General features: G+C 27.2%; 2 protein-coding genes across 2 annotated transcripts; one reads left to right on the plus strand and one right to left on the minus strand.

The window, feature by feature from the left end:
* Positions 1-4,662: 4,662 nt before the first annotated feature.
* LOC136079446 (uncharacterized) lies at positions 4,663-5,238 on the plus strand. The gene has a single exon (XM_065795184.1). The coding sequence runs from the start codon at positions 4,663-4,665 to the stop codon at positions 5,236-5,238; it is 576 nt and encodes a 191-aa protein (XP_065651256.1).
* Positions 5,239-17,736: 12,498 nt separating this feature from the next.
* Positions 17,737-19,013, minus strand: LOC136079447 (SCAN domain-containing protein 3-like). The gene is made up of 2 exons (XM_065795186.1): positions 18,262-19,013; positions 17,737-18,088 (listed from the first exon to the last, which is right to left on the minus strand). Exons 1-2 carry the CDS (start codon positions 19,011-19,013, stop codon positions 17,737-17,739), a joined length of 1,104 nt encoding a protein of 367 aa, XP_065651258.1.
* Positions 19,014-22,298: the final 3,285 nt, after the last annotated feature.

Consider the following 22,298-nt stretch of genomic DNA (forward strand, 5'->3'; position numbering starts at 1 on the left):
TAAGCGTCAATAAATAATCAATATATATCGAAATTGAATCTTCTAGTATTATATTTACATAAAAAATTTATTTACCTTAAAATTAATTGATTGAAGAAGAAGAAAATTGAAAGATTGAAGAAGAAAAGAAGTGATTTTTACAATTGTTTATGATACAATGGAATTCAAAAGGTTAAGGGTCACAAGTGCTGTATCGAGTTACCCCATATTTGCTAATAGAAAAGAATCGTTTTATTTTAACTTGTTTTTTCAATGGTCTTGTTTAATAAAGTAAAGAGCTTAAAGATTAACATACCTTTAAATTTAGCAACTTTAAAAACTAATAAATAACTTTGTTATTAAAAAAAAGCATAAAATTTGGCCACTTGCACTAAGAGGCGCAGAGTAGTCATCAAAAAAAGTTTTATTTCTTATCTTTTTTAAGCTTGAAATGTTAAAATAAACTACTTTTTGGTAAGAAATAAACTAGAAAAAAATCAAGTATAATTTATAATGAATGTAATTTATACATAAAGTGTAAAAAATAAAAAATTATGACCATAAAATTCTGAAAATGTAAGGTATCTTTACAGTTAATCAGAGACGGATCCAGCATTTTTTGGTGTTTGAAATTTGTAACCCTCTAAATTTGAGGGGGTTACAAATTTTATATGGTCAATTTTTGAATACTGTAAGATAATACTATAAATCTTAAAGTTTATGGATGAATATAAGTCTAGTTGAGAATAGTACAAATAATATTTTGTGCATTTGTTGCCTAGTTGCCACTTGTAGGTACAATTATGAACATGAGTACTAGGCAATTAAAAGTTCGACATTATTTCGTGGTCAATTTTGGTTTAAAAAACTATTAATTTATATACAAAATTGAGTGATGATAGAAATCAGGGCCGTTTCATAGATATAAGGGCCGTCGCATAGATATCAGGAACCCTGTGGCAAAATATAAAATGAGGCCCCCTCAATTAACTTTTTCTATTATAAATAACAATATAAAAATCAGTTTCATTCAATGCGTTAACAAAATATTTATTTAAAAAGTGAAATTCTCCTAGCTTTGAATGAAATTATTTCACAACAGTTAACTAGTTAACACTTCATGCCGCACATCCTGTAAACTAGGCCTGTTCAATCTAAGTCTGAAACCGCTGCTGTACTTTCTTGCTCCTTAAAGAGGTATTTTAAATTGAATAAAGCATAATTCAATTTCAACAAAAAGTGGCCTAATATTTGATCTTTTAATGATAAGTTTTGTTAATAACGAGTCATTATATTCCAAAAATTAGTTCTAATTGTCAGATTGGCACCTTTTTTATTAATTAATGTTATTTTTTTTGAGCTAATGTAAAGTGCTCATATTATCAAGTGGTCTTGATAATATGAGCACTTTTCCTACTTTTTGAAAACCTCTGTATTTTTGAGAAAAAAATTTCGGGTGCCCAAATATCTAAGCGGACCATGAGTAGAGATCCCTAAAATTTGTTTATTCTCAAAAATTTTGTATCCAGCATAATTAATTTTGAAAATATTCCAATTTTCGCTTAAGGTGCTCTTATTACCATAATCTACCCTAAATAATAAACGATTTATGAACTCTTATGAACACTATATATCTCTGTTCCTTGCTGTCTCAAAGAGTATTAAAGTTGCAGATGAAAAAAACTTTTCTTATATTTTAAAAACAACTTCTATATGTGTCGATGTAGCTTTAATGAGAAGAAGAATTGGTTTTTTTGAATCCCACAACAATGAATTAGAGGAAGTACTTGCTTCAAAAACTCAAACAGATTGAAATGGTTTAATGCAATTTGAGAAACTCAGTTCTGTCTCACAATGTGAAAATATATCCGAGCTTTAAAAGGATTCGAGAAGAAAAGCTGGAATGTTATCTTGAAGGTGTTCAATTTACTGATGCCTCAGCAAAATAGTCTTTATAAAGCTATTCATAGATTGTCAGCAAAAGTCTTTATAAAGCATGCTGAATCATACTTTTACTAGTATTATAAGTATGATTGATTTAAGTGAGTGTTTTGAGATGGAGATAAATGGAACTTTGTATGTAAAAGTAGGGTTACATAGAGCTTTATCTCAAACTATTTAAACCAAAATTTAATGCCCAAAACTATACAGAAGAGATAAAGCAAGAAAATACTCTGTTTAGCACAGCAATTATACTTCTTTAGCTTAAATTTAAAAATATTGTTTTTTGTATAAATTCAAAAGGCTCTAGCTATCACTTTTGTAAAAGTATTCACTTGCAGTATGAAAAGGAGACTTCATAAAAGTAAAAAGGAAGAAGCTAATCTTCAATTTCATACAAGTGCATTAAAACCTTTTTTACTGGATCTATATGTTTCTTGTAGAGTGATTACTATAAAGGTTACTTTTATAATTGATATGACAATGCTTGACGGAATAGTAACTAACTCGTTAACAGTGCCGTCTTAACGCATAGGCTAGGTAGGCTGCAGCCTAGGGCCCCCGATTTTTAGGGGCCCCCAAAATGTGTCTGGATTTTTTTTCAAATTTATATAAATAAAAAATTATATTTCTAAATTTTCTGAAGAAATCGTAGTTTGGGGGCCCCTCGGGAATAATTTTTTTCTTGATAAGATTTTTTTTAATTATTTTTAGAAAAGTATCAGTTTTTCAGTTTGGGGGCCTAGGGAATTTTTTTTTCTTGATAAGCAAAAATGCATGCATGCGTCCGAAAATAAACTTTCCGATAAGAAGTGTTAAATACAAGCACTTAAAATATCCCATTAGATTGAATTTGAAATTGCTGTGATCAACTTAAAACATCTGTTTTGAAAAAAAGTCATTTAACATGTCTAATCGGACTTATCAAAGTGGTGCTGCAAAGAGGAAAAAAGCCGCTAAAGCAAAAGAAGACATTTCAAAATATCTTTCTTTGACATCATTTCTTTTGGTACAAAAGTCAAAGCCTGTTGTGTCCGAAGATGTATTTCTTTGTCTAACTTCAAATTTCGTAAGCATTGATAGTGCTTTGTTGCCAAATGAAACTCTAGAAATTCAACAGGAACTGGAACCAGAACAGGAGCCAGAACCAGAGCAGGAGCCAGAACCAGAGCAAGAGTCAGAACCAGCACAGGTGCCAGAACCAGTACAGGAGCCAGAACCAGCACAGGAGCCAGAATCAAATCAAATTAAAACTTATCCAAACGCAACAACAAAAACTACTCAAGAAACTGACCCAGCATTGTGGCATCAGTTATCCCAAGAAGCTCAATCATTTTGGATTTCTAATGGCCCGTCCATGTGCCAGAACAATGATGGGAGCTTCAAAAATTCGGAAAGGTTGAGTTGCGGACAAAAAAGGTACTTATCAAAATCTTGCTTTAGACGTGAACTACACAATGGCGAATTTGTCAATCGTGAATGGCTATTATACTCACCTTCAACAGGTTCTGTTTTTTGCTTTGCTTGTACCTTATTCTCCAGCAAACACTCTAATTTTTCCACAACTGGATTTGATGACTGGAAAAATGCCTTAAAATGTATATCTGGACACGAGAATGGTTCTGAACATCACAAAAATTGTGAAAACAATGAAACCATTGGTTCAGAGCAAAATGGTAATTATTTAGGAACTCTTGAGTTACTTAGCCAGTTTAACCCATTCCTACATGAACACATGAAAAAATATGGAAATTCTGGAAAAGGTAATACTTCATACCTCTCCGCCAATATCTGTGAGGAGTTTATATGCCTAATGGGAAATAAAGTTTTGAGCGAAATAATTTCTGAATTAAAAAAAGCAAAATACTACTTAATCAGCGTTGACTCAACTCCAGACTTGTCACATGTAGATCAATTAACTTTTACAGTTCGATATGTTAAAGATCTGGCACCAGTTGAGCGTTTTTTGCAATTTGTTCTCATTCACGGGCATGGAGCTGAACATTTAGAAACAGTGATTTTGAATTTTTTACAAGAAAATGAAATTTCAATATCTGACTGTCGTGGGCAGTCATACGATAATGCATCAAATATGGCAGGACAGTACTCAGGCCTACAAAAGAGGATTAAAGACAAAAGTGAATCAGCATTGTTTATTCCTTGTGCTGGACATTCTTTAAATCTGGTTGGCAACAGTGCAGCTGGATGTTGTTTAGAAGCAATTATTTTTTTTGACTTTGTTCAATGCCTCTACAACTTTTTTTCTGCATCAACTCATCGTTGGCAAGTGCTTCTGTCTTTTGTTGGCAAAGGCAAAAAAATTGTCAAACAGCTTTCTGGAACTCGATGGTCAGCACGTGCAGATGCTGTGACTTGTCTGCATGACAGTTATGATGAGATTAAAAAAGCACATTGATCAAGGACATAAGTCAGTCAAAAGAAACTCAAAATGATGCTCAAAATCTCATCACGAAAATGAACACTTTTGAGATTGAGTTTTTCTGACAATTTTCTCGAATGATACTCTTTGTCATTTTAATGAAACATCGAAGATTTTACAGAAAGAAAATTTAAACCTGGATGTTGCAGTTCGGATTCTAAAGTCATTGTTGCATTTCATTAAAGATTTGAGGAGTCAATTTGAGAATTACCAGAAAAAAGCCAAAATCTTGCTTCCAAACACTGACTACAGAGATTCTTCAAAAAGAACAAAAAAAAGAAGCCGACGTATGGCCTTCTTTGATGGTGAGGCTGAAGAATTGGAAATTTCAGGGAAGTTATAAATTCAAAATTGAAACATACCTTCCTGTTATTGATTCACTAACATCAAATTTAGAAAAAAGAACATCAGCATATGAGAAGATCAATGACAATTTCGGATTTCTAGTAAACATTCAAACAATTGCCAATGTTGAACTAAAAGACCATTGTTCAAACCTAGCACAAATTTATAAGAAGGACGTAAATGAAAATGAACTTTTTTTTGAGTGCCAGCAATTTAAATATTACATTTCAAAAGATGAACATTCATTTACAGAATTTTACTCAACATTAAAAAGAGACCACTTGGAATCAACTTTTCCAAATATTGAAATTTCCCTTAGAATTTTTCTGTCAATGATGGTCTCAAATTGCACTGGCGAGCGATCATTTTCAAAACTAAAACTTATAAAAAATGAACTCCGCTCAACCATGCTGCAAGAAAGATTGAACTGTTTGTCGTTAATGTCAATTGAATCAGATGTTCTTTTAACCATTGGTTTTGATGATATTATTAAAGAATTTTCAAGAAAAAAATCACGTAAACGTCACATGTAAATTTTATCATTGCTTTAATAAATGTTTCCTATTTTAGTGTTTGATTTAATTTTTTTACTAAGGAAAAAGGGGGCCCCCAAATTAAGTCTAGCCTAGGGCCCCCGATGGCCTTAAGACGGCCCTGCTATATATATATATATATATATATATATATATATATATATATATATATATATATATATATATATATATATATATATATATATATATATATATATACACATACATACATACATACATATATAGTTTATGAAAAATGATTATATGGCACCAGGGCGCGGTGGTTAGAGCGCTTGCTTTAGAAAGCTAATTACCATTGAAAGTACTAAAAACTATTCAACATTTTTTAAAAGTTGAATGGTTTTTATCGACATCTTTTACGTTGCCACGTTTAATCGCATGGTAAAGCTATCTTTAAAGTCTCATCATCATCTAGACAACGTTGTTTTAGATCTGTAATCAAATATAGAATTGACCATTGTTTTCCTTTGCAGCTTTCTTCGTAAAATTATTTAATTTTTAAAACAAGTTCATTATTGTTTTTTGGCATTACGGGCTTTGACAATAAGGCGTCAAACTATTTGATTCCTAATGTCTTTATCAAATTTAAGAGTTCTCTCTTTGTATATTGTTTGCGTGTTTATGTCATAATTTTAGAGTAATCTGGTATTCTGAGTACAAAAGAACACGCTCTAACTGAGCAGTAAAAATTTGTTTTTGTTTTTAATTATTGCTTAAGTTGTTTGACAATGAACAATTAATAAATCTATACCCTGTCAGTTCTTCGTTTTTAGTAATGGCGTACTATTGTGATAACAACTTCAAACTTAAAAAAAGAAGACTATAAGCTATTAAAGATGCTAAGTAACATTTTTTAATTAAAAAGCTTCTTTCTTTTGTCAGCTTTTTATGTGCTTTTATTTACTCATATATATATATATATATATATATATATATATATATATATATATATATATATACATACATATATGTATATTTATATATGTATATATATGTATATATATATTTGCTTTTATTTCAAACTGTTTGAAAAGTAACTAAAAGAAACTTTTGGTAACAAAATGTAAAAAACAAAAACCAAGCAACTAATCAACAAAAACGAACTTTTTTTGCAATAAATAAGGAAAAAATCTATCGCAAAATTTGTTAGCCTCAAAAAAACTGCTAAATGATTTATAGAATGCCTATTAGTAATTTATGCATTTATGTTATTATTTCCAAAATTACTAAATGAGTTGTTCTTTTAGAGGGTGAGTGAAATTAAAGATAAAAAAAACACAAACATTCATTGACAAACAAAAATCTGAACCTTAGCTTTTAGGGTAATTTAAAAGACAAATTTACAACAAATTTGCAGACAAATTTAAAAGTATTGCAGCAGTTTAAAAGAATTATAATAGAACCACGCTTCAAATTACAAAAAGTATTTATTTAATGAATAAAGAAGCAATCAGACAATTTTACCAGGACCTGAGACATGAAAGTATATTAGAAAATTAGCATCAAATTGGATCTTTAAGCAGTAGGCTTGCTTGTTGTGATTTTTTTTTAATTACTTTATCGCTAACCTCAAAGTAAAGAATTTTCTGGGCTTGTTCTTCAACAGCAGTGCTTTGAATCCAAAGTCCTATTTAACTTGCAGTAGAGGAGAGCGGGGCACGTTGTCATATTTCAAAAACTAATCGGTCAATTTTCACAAAAACTATTTTATATGGTAGTTTATTATGACAACTTGCCCAACCTTCGGGGCAGCTGTCATGATAAGAGAAGCAAGTTGTCATAAATATGTTTTATTACAAGTGTAGGTCTAAAAGGTAAAAAAAATATTTTCAAAAAGAAAACAAGTATTATATCATTTATAATTTATTAAAAATAACATATATAGTTTATACACTAAAACACTATGACCGTTTAAAATCATCATCAGAGTCACAGTTATGACAAATATAGCTGGATCCTCCAGCTGTACATTATTCATGTGCCCAGCTTGAGCACTAACAACATTTAATCCATTTTTCAGTATCTCTGTTATTAACCCAAGTATCCACAAAAATGATACAGTAGTTTTCATCTTCTGATGATGAAAATTCTTGTGTATGTTTTTTTTTGTTGCTTTGCCTTTTCCTTTTCCCTAAGCAGAACTTTTGCATTTTTTTGGCAGTGGCTGTGATGATCTCACAGAATTTTTGAAAGGGGAATCAGTCAATATAGATGAAGTTCTCTTCTTGCGTGTGTTTTTTGAAGGCTTTCTTTCTATTGCCTTTGCTAATGGCCTTACTTTATCTGGAGTTGCAAGCACAGAGCATTATGAAATTGATTTTACTTGAAATATTGAAGGCTCCTGTGATGAACAAATTGAACTTGAAGCAAAAGTGGATTGTTCTGGTGAAACTGCAACCTTCGAAGATTGAAGCATTGTTAATTGAGAATTAGTTTTGACTGGCACAGGCATTTCTGTTACTGAACTTGGAGTAAAGTCTAAATTTTTAAATGTTTGAAGGTTAAATAAGTGGAAGCCACATTTAAGAAAAATCGCTCAGTATGTTATTTGGTTTTATTCTAAATTGAAAGGCAACCTTCACTATTTCTGGTATATTATAAATTGTCATACCTTTTCCAGAGTTACTGACCATCCAACTGTTGATGGCTGTATTTACAGCCATTTTAAAAGGATTATAGACAGTTCTATCTAGAGGCTACAAATTGTGGGTGCAATGGGGTGAAAAACTTAATTTGATAATTTTATTTGCTGTCGCATAATCTAGTGCTTTCAATGATAAGTGCAAAATGTGAGGCAGCATATACTAAGGTAACAAAAGCACCTCTTTCTGCTGAGTTTATTACCCCAACTTGCTTTTGGCCCTTTCTTGAGATTACTGTTTCAGGCTTTTAAACTGTAGTTACAGTTTAAAAGCCTGAAACAGTAGTTTCAGGCTTTTAAACTGTAACTACAGTTTGTAGTTTGTAGGTGCAATGCTTGTGGCCTCTAAAGCTTTTAAAGACAATGTTGTATTTTTTTGGAGGAAAGACGTAAAACAATCTCTCCCAGCACAATGATTGTCCATCCATGATTTTGGCAAAGCCAATTTATTAGCATCTGCTAATTGATATGCTAGTTTCCTAAAAATCTTTTGGTGTAAGGCTAAAGTAAATATATAAAGTTCTTTGCAAGTAGCTACATAGTTTAAGGTGAAGCTCCAGTGTCAACACTTGAATTGATACCAAGCTATCTAAAGAAAATGGAGTTTAAAAGAAAAAAATATAAAACACACAATAACGTGGAAAACTATAAAACGCCGCAAACCAGTAAAAACAACATCAAAAATGTGTAACCTCTGCCTTCAATAGAAATTAATAATTTTATATCACAAAAAAAAGAACCTGCCTCATAAAAAAGACGAAATATCATTTAAGAGTCAACATTCTAACAAATTTCTACTGTCCTCTTTTGATACCGGAGGATTAATAGTTACTTCTTTTATTACGTCGGAAGTCATTCTACCGAAGTTATATATATATATATATATATATATATATATATATATATATAATATATATATATATATATATATATATATATATATATATATATATATATATATATATATGTATATATATATATATATATATATACATACATATATATATATATATACATGCTATATGTATATATATATATATTTATGTATATGTATGTATATATATATATATATACATAAATATATATATATATATATATATATATTATTTCAGATTATGTGATGTAGAAAAGGAGGTCTATTTGGTTGCATTAATAGGATCCAACAGTGATATTTCTAGCAATAACTCTTATGGCGAGGATGGTGATTGGGTGCCTAACAATATGTTAGAGCATGAGGTTTCTGATAATGATAATAATGTTTATAATTCAGGTTAGTTTTAATAAAGTCAGACCAAATTATATACATATATATATATATATATATATATATATATATATATATATATCTAATTCTTTTGGCATTGGATTTTCTTGAGGATCTGCAAATAAATAAATAAGCATATATATATATATATATATATATATATATATATGTATATATATATATATATATACGTATATATATATATATATATATATATATATATATATATATATATATATATATATATATATGTGTATATATATACATATATATATATATAATATATACATACATATATCTACATATATATATATATATATATATATATATATATATATATATATATATATATATATATATTCATATAGCATGTATATATATATATATGTATATATATATGTATATATATATATATGTATATATATATATATATATTTATACATATATATATATACATATATATATATATATATATATATATATATATATATATATATATATATATATATATATATTCATATAGCATGTATATATATATATATGTATATATATATATATATATATTTATACATATATATATATACATATATATTTATATATATATATATATATATATATATATATATATATATATATATATATATGTATATATATATATATATATATATATATATATATATATATATATATATATATATATATACATGCTATATGTATATATATATATATACATGCTATATGTATATATATATATATTTATGTATATGTATGTATATATATATATGCATATATATATATATGTATATATATATATGTATATGCTATATGTATATATATAAATATGTATATATATATTTATGTATATGTATGTATGTATGTATATATGTATATATATATATATATATATATATATATATATATATATATATATATATATATATATGTACATATATTTATATATACATATATATATACGTATATATATATATATATATATATATATATATATATATATATATATATATATATATGTATATATATTTATATATATTTATACATACATATATATATACGTATATATATATATATATATATATATATATATATATATATACATATATATATGTCTATATATTTATATATATTTATACATACATATATATACATATATATACATATATATATATATATATATATATATATATATATAAATATAAATATATATATATATATATATATATATATATATATATATATATATATATATATATATATATATATATATACATATATACAAAGCGGAAAAAACACAAAATAACTAACAGTTCTATTTGTTTTTCAAAAAGTTTAGAGATCAGGAGGTAATTCAATGGTATTTAGGGTGGTAAGTTGGCTTTTGGTAGGCCCTCCTACCAAAGGCTTACTTATCTTTGAGAGTGTAGATTTTTCTATAAATAACATGGATTTCTTTCAAGAAGAAAATTGGCCAGGGATCGCACAAGGGAACCCAAGTGAGCTTAGCAAACAACTGCATTCTTGGTGAGGAAAACTATCATCACTAGTTTCAACTCTTGTTACAAGAGTTAGTTCATTAGAAGCCAAAAATGAAGCGAAACGTCTCGAAATTGATAAACTTAAAGCAGAAAGAGTGTTGATTTCCACTGCAGACAATCCAGCAATATTCTCATACGCAGAAGCAACAAAGCAAAGTATAACAAAACCAAAAGAAATTGAAATTGTAATGATGGCTAAAATTACCACTGAATTCAATACCAAAAAGAAATTTGAAAAGAATATTATTGTCAGCGGTTTTATCGAATTACCCAGTGAAGACAAAAATACAATCTTAGAAAATGATAAACAAAAAATCGAAACAAAGCTAAAAGCGATAAATGCCAACCTTTTATTAAATAATACAAAAAGAATAATACGTTTAACAAAAAAAATAAACGATCAGAAAGACGTCCAGACCTGATATTAATCGAACTTGACAGCATAGACACTCAAAAATTAGTAATTATTAATTCAAAAAAATTAAAATAAATTGATATCTTCAAAAACGTTTACATTAACAAGGAAAAAACTGAAAATGAACGACTATTTGACAATGAATTAAGAAAAATCAGAAACACTAGAAATGCAGCTCTTACTCATGAAGTTCTTGGAAATAATGGGAAGCAACGTTACAATGAACACAACGGGAAAAAATATTATTGGGGGATCCGCTCAGGCGAACTTTGAAAAAGTTAAAACTTAAAAAAATTGAAATCAAAACTATCTAAACCATACTCATTTAATTCAGATATTCAAACATTAAACAAATTAAATTGCTTCTATTCAAATGCAACTTCACTAAATAACAAATGGGATGAATTTCAATTAATTCTGATTCAACGAAACCAACCACATATTATATGCATAACTGAATCCTGGTTTGATGAAAAATCTTCCTATCTAACTACACTCATTATAATAAAAATCGAACTAGTAAAAAAGGTGGAGGTGTGGTGATTTACATAAGAAAAGACATTCAATCACTAGTAATAAATTATCAATAATTAAGCAGTTCTATAATTGAATCTATCTGGTGTGAAATTAAAACTAAAGCAGAATCCATCCTTATCTGTTGCATCTACAGACCACCACACTCAGAACACCAATTAAATAATGCAATTAACTATTTCATCACATCAGCTTGCCAACTAGTTAGCTCAAAACGTTTCTGAAGTCTCTTAAAGCAGGCGATTTCAATTATTCAGACATATTATGGGACATTAATGGAGGATCAAATTGTACACGTCAATCCAGTATAGACTTTCTAGGCACTCTCAATTCAAATTTCTTAGTACAATCAGTACTAGAACCAACTCTAAACAATAACATTATTGATCTAGTAATTACAAATGACCCGAGCAAGATCTATACAATTAACGTTAATGATCCAATATCTCAGTCATTCAACACTAACCTGAGACTTTTACCTAAATAAATCACACGCTATACAAAAAAATCAAAAAATAATCAAAATGTACCAAAAAGATAACTATTCTAATCTAAATATAGCATTCAACAGCATCAATTGGTTTAAACTATTCAATAATCAAGACATAAACGAAATGATAAACATTCTAATAAAACCTTATAAAAATCTAATAGATGTTCATATACCAAAAATCTGTATCAATAGTAATAAAATTAAAAATAGCTCTACTAAATGGCACGATAATGATATCAAAAAGGCAGCTAATCAAAAAAAAAAATTATATTTTCTTATAAAATCTGCTGCAAAATCATCTGAGCATAAAAAACAACTTTCAACTGATTACAATAGAAAAGCAAGAGAATTGAAAAAATTAGTAAAAAATGCCCGAATTAAACATGAAAAATCGATAATAAACAAATGCAAATTTAACCCAAAATTATTATACAAATATATAAATAATCAAAAATCATATAAAAATAAAATTATTTCATTAATCAATGCTAAAGGCATAAATTTAACAACAAATGTTAACATAGCCAATTGTCTTAATAAACAATTTTACGAATCATTCAGCAAACCAACTGATCAAGAAAATGATTTAATAAAAAGCTTATATATATACAGCTTATATAAATGATTTAATAAAAATCTTATATATAAGCTTGTATATATATATATAAGCTTATATATATATATATATATATATATATATATATATATATATATATATATATATATATATATATATATATATATATATATGTAAATTATGTTAGTGTATTTTACAAATAGAGTGCTCAATGGTCTTAAAGAACAGAGCAATAATTAATTAGTAAAAAACACTTATCTAACTTTTATCTTAAAAGTTAGATAAGTGTTTTTTACTAATTAATTATATATATATATATATATATTATATATATATATATATATATATATATATAATATATATATATATATATATATATATATCCATAGCAACTAAATAAAAAATGAATTCACTTTTTTAAAAAGCGCGACCTCATATTAGTACTTATATAAAAAATGGTGAACAGAGCACCCGTAAAAATAACTGCAAATACCAAAAATAGATTTTTGCTTTCCAAAACTTGGTATCCATAGCAACAAATTAAAAAAATAATACTTTCATAAGAAGTGCAGACCTCATATTATTACTCATCCTAATTTTAGTCAATATAGCCCTAATATTAGGTTAATACGGCGAACAACCATAGTATAAAAGCAAGATGTAGCAATAAAAAAAATATATTGTCAATTAAAAGCAAAAGTGAGGCAATAAAATATAACATTTGAAGCATATATAAAATTTTCTCTTTATAATTTTTTTTTCTAATTGATAATTTAATTTAATTAATAATCTAATTTTCCTATAATGGTACTATCAACTAATTCAATTAAATAAAAAACTCTCACGTGCCAATAGTAAGCTGTCATTAATACGACACTATGTTCCCCAACATATTTTAATATCAATTTACTATTCTTTGTTCTCCTCACATCTAAGTTATTGTTGCACTATTTGGGGTCAAAAAGGTAGTTTTCTATTAAATCCTATAAACAGTTTACAACGCACTTCCTTAAGAATTATGACATTTTCTCCCTTACGATGTAATATAGAAAATAGGTTTTCTGAATTAAAAATTCTTAAATTTCAAGATCTTGTAAAGCTTTATGATTGTTTCTTTGTGATTAATTTCTTCAAAATAAACTACCAAATTCGTTCAATAATTTTTTTGTTAAAATAAGTGACACACACAAATATTACACTCGAAATACTGAAAATTTTAACTTGCACACTTCCTATCAGATATGGCAAGCTCTCTATTAAACATCAATGTATTTCTCACTGGAACCAAATAATACCATTTAAAAAAAAATATTTTAACTAAATACCCTTTTATTACTAATATTCTTCTTCTCAATCGAAACCAAATTAAGAAACTTATATTTGAGCATATATTTAATGAATATTGATTTTATCTTTTATTATTATTGCTTTTTTTATATTACTGTATTTATAAAACTATTATTAATTTTATTTTATACTGTCTTTTTTAATTCTACTAATATTACTATAATCGTTAATTTGTTTTTTAAATCTTAATGATATTATTTATAATGATAGTGATAGTGATTCAATTTTAGTAATTGTTTTTATGGTTATTGTCCAAATTTTTGCAATTGTTATGTTTATTTTATTAATTTCTGATGTAGTTATAAACTTTACTATAATTATTTTTACCATTGTTTTTATCATTAGTTATAATTTTTAGTAAGGTTATCATGATATAGTTACTATTTGTTTTTTTATTCACATTATTATTAATATTATTATTTTTTTATTATATTATTATTCCAATTATTAATATCATCTTTATTTATTAGTGCTTCATTTTCCTTTCTTTCTTTCTTTTTTTTTTTAATTTTTTTTTTCTTATTTATAATTCTTTCTGTACTTTATTTGTTGTTTTTTTTTGTTTTTTTTCGGTGTCACTCCATTGACTAGTTTTTAACTATATGAGCTTATTTATGTGTGTTTATAAAATATTATTGTAAATTTTCATATTTTATGGTTTAATAAACGGATGAAAAAAAAAAAAAATTGTCTTTCGCGTCTATTTCAACCACAGCATTTGTATATTCATTAAAACTTTAAGTGTATATAAACGTTTTTAAATTGTTTTATAGTATCTTTAAAATGGTTTGAAACCATTTAGACATTAAAATTCTGATTTTTTTTTTTATATTTTTGTTCAGTCACTGGCCCACTGTGCCTACGCAGTAATCATTAACTATTGAATTCATAAATAAACCTATTGAAAAAACCGTTTTACCCTTTTGTGCACAACCGGGTACCCGGGTGCCCACTACAGCACATTTTTTAATGTAAATAAGTTTGTTGATACTATTTTACTTTGGGCATTTAGATATGCATTATATGGCTCAAATTTAACATAGTTGTGCATAAAAAATACCAGAAACAAAAAAATTTCTTAAAATAATTAAGTTTGAAGTGAACATGCTTTGTGGACGCAACCGGGTACCCTGGTATCCGCAATAAGAAATCTCAAAATTGGTTGAACTTAAAAACTCAGTTACCAATTTGCTACATTTTTCTAAATAAAATATAAAGTTTATAAAAAAGTTAACAAAAAAACACTCATATATTACATTCAACACATTTAACAAAACCAAATGAATGTTCGTCACACACAGGATTATTGCATTGAGAGCAACTCTTTCTTGTTTTTCTTCTCTTCTTTGTTGGCTGTTGGTAACAAATATGGCAAGAACCAGTAATTTTTTTCTTCCAGATGAATCTCTTTCAACTGATGGAATTAAAACTTGATCCACACTTTGCTGTCCAATCACACTTTCAATAGCAATCTTAGTATTGTAATGCCTTCTTACCTGCAAGTTTTGATACCGAATGTTTATCATTGGTTTAGCAAGCTTATCACTTAATTGGCGCATAAACAACCTTCGCTGATTGGTTTTTTTTTAATCATCTTATTATTTTCATAATAAATCAAATACGATGCAAGCGTACTGATGTCTAACATGTTAAAAAACATTACCAGTGGCCATCTGAAAGTACGACGTTGTGTAGTGTATCTACTTATCATTTGGTCCATGGTATCAACTCCTGTTTTGCATTTGTTATAATAAGTAATAATGTGTGGCTTTTTTTTAGATCCTCATTTACAGCAATATCAGAGTGCATTGTTTATAAAAGAATTACTGATTTTTTTTTTTTTGGTAAGTAAGAGCACATTGTTATGTTTTCATGGAAGGCAAATATAGATGAGTATAATTCTCTTGATTTATTTGGACCCATTATCGGTGGAATGTATGGTTTATTTTTCTTTAATGTGCCAACTATAGTCAAGTTCCATGAGAGCAATTGTTGAGCAAGAGATAAACTAGTAAAAAAAATTATCCATGCAAATGTTTCTCCCACTGCCTTTGTACGCAAACTGCGAGTTCTTTAACAACTCTTTCACCTTGGTTTTTTTCTCGTATATGACCAGTTTTCCCAGTGTAAATGATACCATTAAGAGGAAAAGCATTTTCAGCATCACAAACCCACCATATTTTAATGCCATATTTGGCTGGTTTTGAGGGAATGTACGGAGTAAACTTTGTGCGACCACGAAAAGGATAAAGTTGTTCATCTACTGTTAAATTTTCTGTTGGCTTATAGATTTGCGATAAATTTTTGTTAAGCATTGTCCAGATATCACGAATTGGAGCTGCTTTATCTGTTACTTTGCGCTGCTTGCGAGTATTGGGATCATCAAATCTAATAAGACGCTTAGTGTTTCGAAACCTATTGATTCCCATTGTTGCTCGATATAGTAGGTATGAGCTAGAATGCTTTATATCACTAATATATATATATATATATATATATATATATATATATATATATATATATATATATATATATATATATATATATATATATATATATATATATATATATATGTATATATACATATATATATATATATATATATATATATATATATATATATATATATATATATATATATATATATATGTATATATACATATATATATATATATATATATATATATATATATATATATATATACATATAGCATGTATATATATATATATATATATATATATATATATATATATATATATATATATATATATACATACATATAAGGCTGATATATATATATATATATATATATATTATATATATATATATATATATATATATATATATATATATATATGTATATATATATATATATGTATATATATATATATATATATATATGTATATATACAGTGGCGGCTGGTGACAATAAACTTTAATGGGGCCAGCAAATATTAACCAAAAAATATCGCAACGACTCACTTTCAGCGTAACTGATACTTAGGTGTTTATTAGGAATTTTTTGGTCGTTAGCGTTTTTTGATTGGTTGAGAGAGTTAAACGCTAGCATACTCCCAAAATAAAGCATAAGTATTTAATGGCATTGAATCTTTTAAACCTACGTAAAAAGCAGCAAAAACTGACTGAAAACTGACTGAAAACTGCCCTGATAGTGGTGCATTATGATTTGAACAAATTTTGATATTTCTTCTTTAGATTTTTTTTTTATTTTAACTTTATGGTAAAAACTTTTAGTTAGTTTGAAGTAAGTCATAAATATAAAAAAATACGATTAACACTATAATTTTCATAAAGGTATAATATATTTTGAAATAAAGAATGATGTTAAAAACAATGATTTAAGCATATTATTTATACAAATATTCTGCTCTTCTCTGTTTCATAAGAGAAAACATTTCAATTACTTTTTGATTAAACTGATCAATATCAAATAAATAATTATCTGTATTGATAGTACAGCTAATGCATTCAACCGATCTTGACCTGTGGAATTTCTCAAAAGTGTCTTAATTCTTTTTAAAGTACTAAAACACCGTTCAGCATTGGCTGTAGACACAGGTGTGACTAAAACAATCTCTATCAACTTCGATACTTCAGAAAATGTTTCAATCAAGTTATTTTCATGCATAAACTAGGATAGGGCATTAATGGTGCCAATATCACTAAAAACAGCATTTTCATATAAAACGGTTAGTTCGGAGATCAACTTAACTTCACTCAGCATTGGATAGTTTGTTAGAATATTTTTTATATGATTCCGAGGAAAATGTTGTCTATTAAATTTGAAATTTTTCGGATCCAAAATTGAAAATGATTTAAATATTTCAATGCTTCTAAACCTGTCGCTAATTTCGTAAATAACTTTATCACAAGCATCTTTAGCATTTTCTATTAGTAGTTCGATTGATGTGTTTCGTTTCATTCGGTTTTCATGCATTTCTTCGCAATCGTTAAGAATCGATCCAGAAACATTATCAGTGATGCTATTTCGCACAAAATTTATAGATAACTCAAATTTTTCAAAAGTCTCCTTTATTGTAATAGTGTTCCTGTTACTTGATTGCAATATATTGTAAAGTACATCAATATGTTTTAAAATTGAATAAAAAAAAGATAAAAAAAGTTGAACTCTAAATCTTCCAAACATTTTTTGAACCCAAAAGATTGCCACACGCTTGTATCATTCCATCCTTCATCGTTTATAATTTTATTAAAACATTCCCCAATCTTTGTTTTGTTTTCTTTTATGCAAGTAACTATTTTTGAACGAAAATTCCATCGTGTTTCGCAAACTCTTGGTATCTGTTTAAAAGTAATTTCGCGAAGTAAATCATTTCGTTTTGGCGAGGATGTAAAGAACGCGCCAAATCCACTTAAAGTAGAAAAAAATCTTCTTACTCGCTTATTCGACGAACAAACTTTTTTCAAAACTAAATTCAATTGGTGTGCATAGCAGTGAACATAATGGGCATTTGGGTAAACTTCTTTCATTAGACTTTGCACTCCATTCCTTGATCCGCTCATAACTGCTGCACCATCAAAAGCCTGTGCAATTAATTTTTCCTTCAGACCAAAACAATTTAATTCTTCTTTTAACACATTTGTAAGACCCATGGCAGTTCTATCCTGAACATCAATAAATGCTATAAATCTTTCAACTGGTTGATAACCTTTTAAATAACGCAAAATAATGACAAACTGAGAACGACAAGATACATCAGTTGTTTCATCTGCTTGCAAGGAAACAAATCTTGCTTTATCTATCTCACGTTTAATTTCTTCTATGTATACTTTATACATACATTCAAGAATCTCATTTTGGTTTGTTTTCGAAGTATTTTTTGTTATTTTTGAATCTTTAAGATGATCGCTTAACGCACTATCCAATGTAGCTGTGTATGAAACCATATCTAAAAATACCCCTCGATTATTTGAGTCAATAGTTTCGTCATGTCCTCTTAAGGGCAATTCGTGTACACCACAAAATTTTATACAATCTATAACCCTCGATAATGTATGTCTGTTTTTCTCAACTAATTAATTATGTTTTTTTATGCTAAGACTGTATCCAGCATCAATTGTCGATAAAATGTTTGTCTTTCCGAGCATTTGAAACTGCAACGAATTACTTATATGTGTTTTACTGGATTCGTGTTTTTGTATTCGCTCAGAAAGATGTTTCATATCTTTACAGCCATTTTCTGCCCACAAGCTCTCGCCACCAAACAAAACACAATAAAAACAAAACAACGAATTTTTTTCATCACTAACACTTAACCATGATTTTTTTTCAAACCATGATACACAAAATGTTCGTGTTTTTTTACCATCAACTTGAGTTATACGAACACCTTTTGGTTGGTACGCCCCAAGATTTTTGATTTCTAGAAGACCCAATGACGAGAAACGTTTTGCCAATAAACTATCAATTTTGTTCATGTTAAACTATCTTATTAATGAACCTAAATTATTGTAATAAGAACTAAATTGTAACTAGAATATGACCTTGGCATGATTCAAAATTTTATCAACAGTAGTTCAGTCAAGAAGGACTCTTAATCTTAATTAATAATCGATAAAATAATAAAGAATGTAACATTACATATACATTTGACTCTCTGATGACGAAAGGGTCAACAAAAACAATAAAGATACTTTTACAACATAAAAATTTTTTTAAAGAATCTTTTTATAATACAACACATATTTTAGTTAATTAAATCCATAATTCTTAAATACAACATTTAGAATGTCAGTCATAAATAATAGTAAACTTCTTAAGATTATTTACATTGTCTTTACATGCTTTAACAATTTTATGTAATTAAAGATAAAAACTTAATATCTGTTTGTAAGCATAAATAAAAATTTATATAGTTTTTTATTTCTTTTAATTTAACTTTTTTCCCCCCCCCCCCCCAAAAAAAAAAAAAAAAACATTTCAATAAAATACTCTGATTTTTTTATTTCGATGGCAATGGTAAATGTCCAACATTTCTAAATAATCTAAACTTTGTATATTTTTTTAATTAGTGCCTTTTTGGCACTAATTAAAAAATTATACAAAGTAGCAATTATTGAAGCTATATTATGAAATGCAACAGTACCACCAGTGGTAGAGTTTTTGTGATCGAAAAAAAATGTTCTTTATATCTTCTGTTGTTTGTACCTTTGTTGTATCGAACTAATAATAATATTGACTAATTTTAATCTTTACTTGAAAATCCAGTCTTTAAAACTTGTGTTTAATGCTTATTATCATGGTTGATATTGGCTCTGGTTCAGCGTCAATCCAATTGACAACTTAAAAGATAGAATGACTAAACTGCCACCAAACAATGTAAACAATTTTCAATTGCTGATTCATTATGCCACAGAATATGATACATAAGCTATTTGGAAGAAATAAACTTTAGCGATCCCTTATTGAGAAAAGAACAAGAATTTCAAAAGTGCAGTAGCTCTTGTTATATTTGTAGAAATGACTAAACTTTCTCGTGTCACAACATATAAACTTGCCAAACAATACACAAATCAAGATCATCATTAATATGGCTGAGCCACAACTTTTTTCTCTGTAAAAAAAAAAAAAAAGCTTTAAAATTTTTAAAAATAAATAAAACAATATATGTCTGAAAAATGTAGTTCACTAACAAGTATTATAAAATGTACAGATAGTTGATAATAAAAGAAATGCAGGACTTTTCTATGATATTTTAAAATCAATTTTCTAAACTATAAAATTTCCAATCTTATAATTTTATTATTCCTGTTTATAATTATAGAATAAAATGACTTGTCCTAGAAAATCTAGTTTCTGAAAAATATTAAAAACTAATTTCTTTTACCTAACTGTATCTCTTTAAATGTTTTTGTCAGACCAACATTTATACCAGTCATTTCTGTTACATTGTTTTAAATATCATATTTTTGCCATGTTCTTATTCCTGTTAATTTATACTCCTAACAACTACTTGGTAAATTTTTTATTTACATATCCAGTTTAAGAAACTAATACTAACACTGTTAATATTGCAATATAAACACTGTTAATATTCACAGTGAAATTCCAATATTAACTAATGTATAGTGTTTACATTATTTTTACAAATAAATGTTTACATTTAATGTTATAAAGTTTCCTAATATTACTGTACCTTATTGAGTCAACAAAACTTCTAAACTAAATTCTTCACTCTTAAAATCGAGAATTAAAAATGGTGTATGAAGTTTTTAAAATTCGTGATGTTTTTTATGGTTCTCTCTGTCACGGAGAAAACTGTCCGCGGAGTAATTTGTCCGATCGGACATTTTACTCCGGAGTAGAACGTCCTAGTTTGTCCTATCCGTTCGTATAGGACAATTTACTCCGGAGCAAACTGTCCTACGTTGGAGCAAACTGTCCTACTTTTTTGCGGATTATTTTTATTCGGACCACTCGAGCGATGTGTTTTAGCGTTTGTTTAAACGATGGTTTGAGAACTCGCGCATTATTCTGCGGCGTAAAGAAAACTTTAACACTTTATATACTAAGCATAATATTATTATAATTAACATAGTAATATTATGCGTCATGTAACTCATACAAATAAACCTGAAGCTTGATAGTCACAAGGTCATTTTTTACCGGTTTAAAAGTTTAAAAAAATTAAAAAAATGTTAACACTGGCATGCTTAAATCTTTATATTTCGTTTAAGATTTAAGTTAAAAACAGTAAAAAATAAAAATTATGTTTTCTATGTTATCTTGTTTGAAATTTATTCTAGATTCAGAATCAGAGCCGTAACCACAAATTTGATATTAGGGGGCCCTAGGGTTCTTTTAAAGGAGGAAGGGGATAAAAAATTTGTTATAATTATTTTATGTATATGTTTTTCCCTTATAATTATAATTTAAAAATTTTTTGGAGGGGCCAGGGCTCTCCCGATGGTTACGGCTCTGAGAATATATATACATTTATATTATTAGAATGTATATATTCAATATTATAAGAATAATTGATTTTTTTTAAAGTGAAGTTTTTTCAGCTCCTATAGCAACGCCAATAGCAATGGCGATTTCCTGACTTTTAGTAAACTAATTTTTTTATTTAGTACCTAATTGTTTCTGCAATCTTTATATAAATTTATTTAGTACCTAATTAACTTTTGCCACATGTATTACTAATATATATATATATATATATATATATA

Source organism: Hydra vulgaris, chromosome 04 (genome assembly GCF_038396675.1).
Source record: "Hydra vulgaris chromosome 04, alternate assembly HydraT2T_AEP".
In the NCBI taxonomy this organism is placed as follows: Eukaryota; Metazoa; Cnidaria; class Hydrozoa; order Anthoathecata; family Hydridae; genus Hydra; species Hydra vulgaris.

Bases quoted from the DNA above. Each gene is read 5' to 3' on its own strand.
- LOC136079446 (XM_065795184.1), top strand. From the start codon at position 4,663: ATGGTGAGGCTGAAGAATTGGAAATTTCAGGGAAGTTATAAATTCAAA.
- LOC136079447 (XM_065795186.1), bottom strand. From the start codon at position 19,013: ATGGTTTCATACACAGCTACATTGGATAGTGCGTTAAGCGATCATCTT. The intron at 18,089-18,261 runs GTTCAAAAAATG...TGTGCGAAATAG, and splicing joins AGCGTGTGGCAATCTTTTGG to CATCACTGATAATGTTTCTG.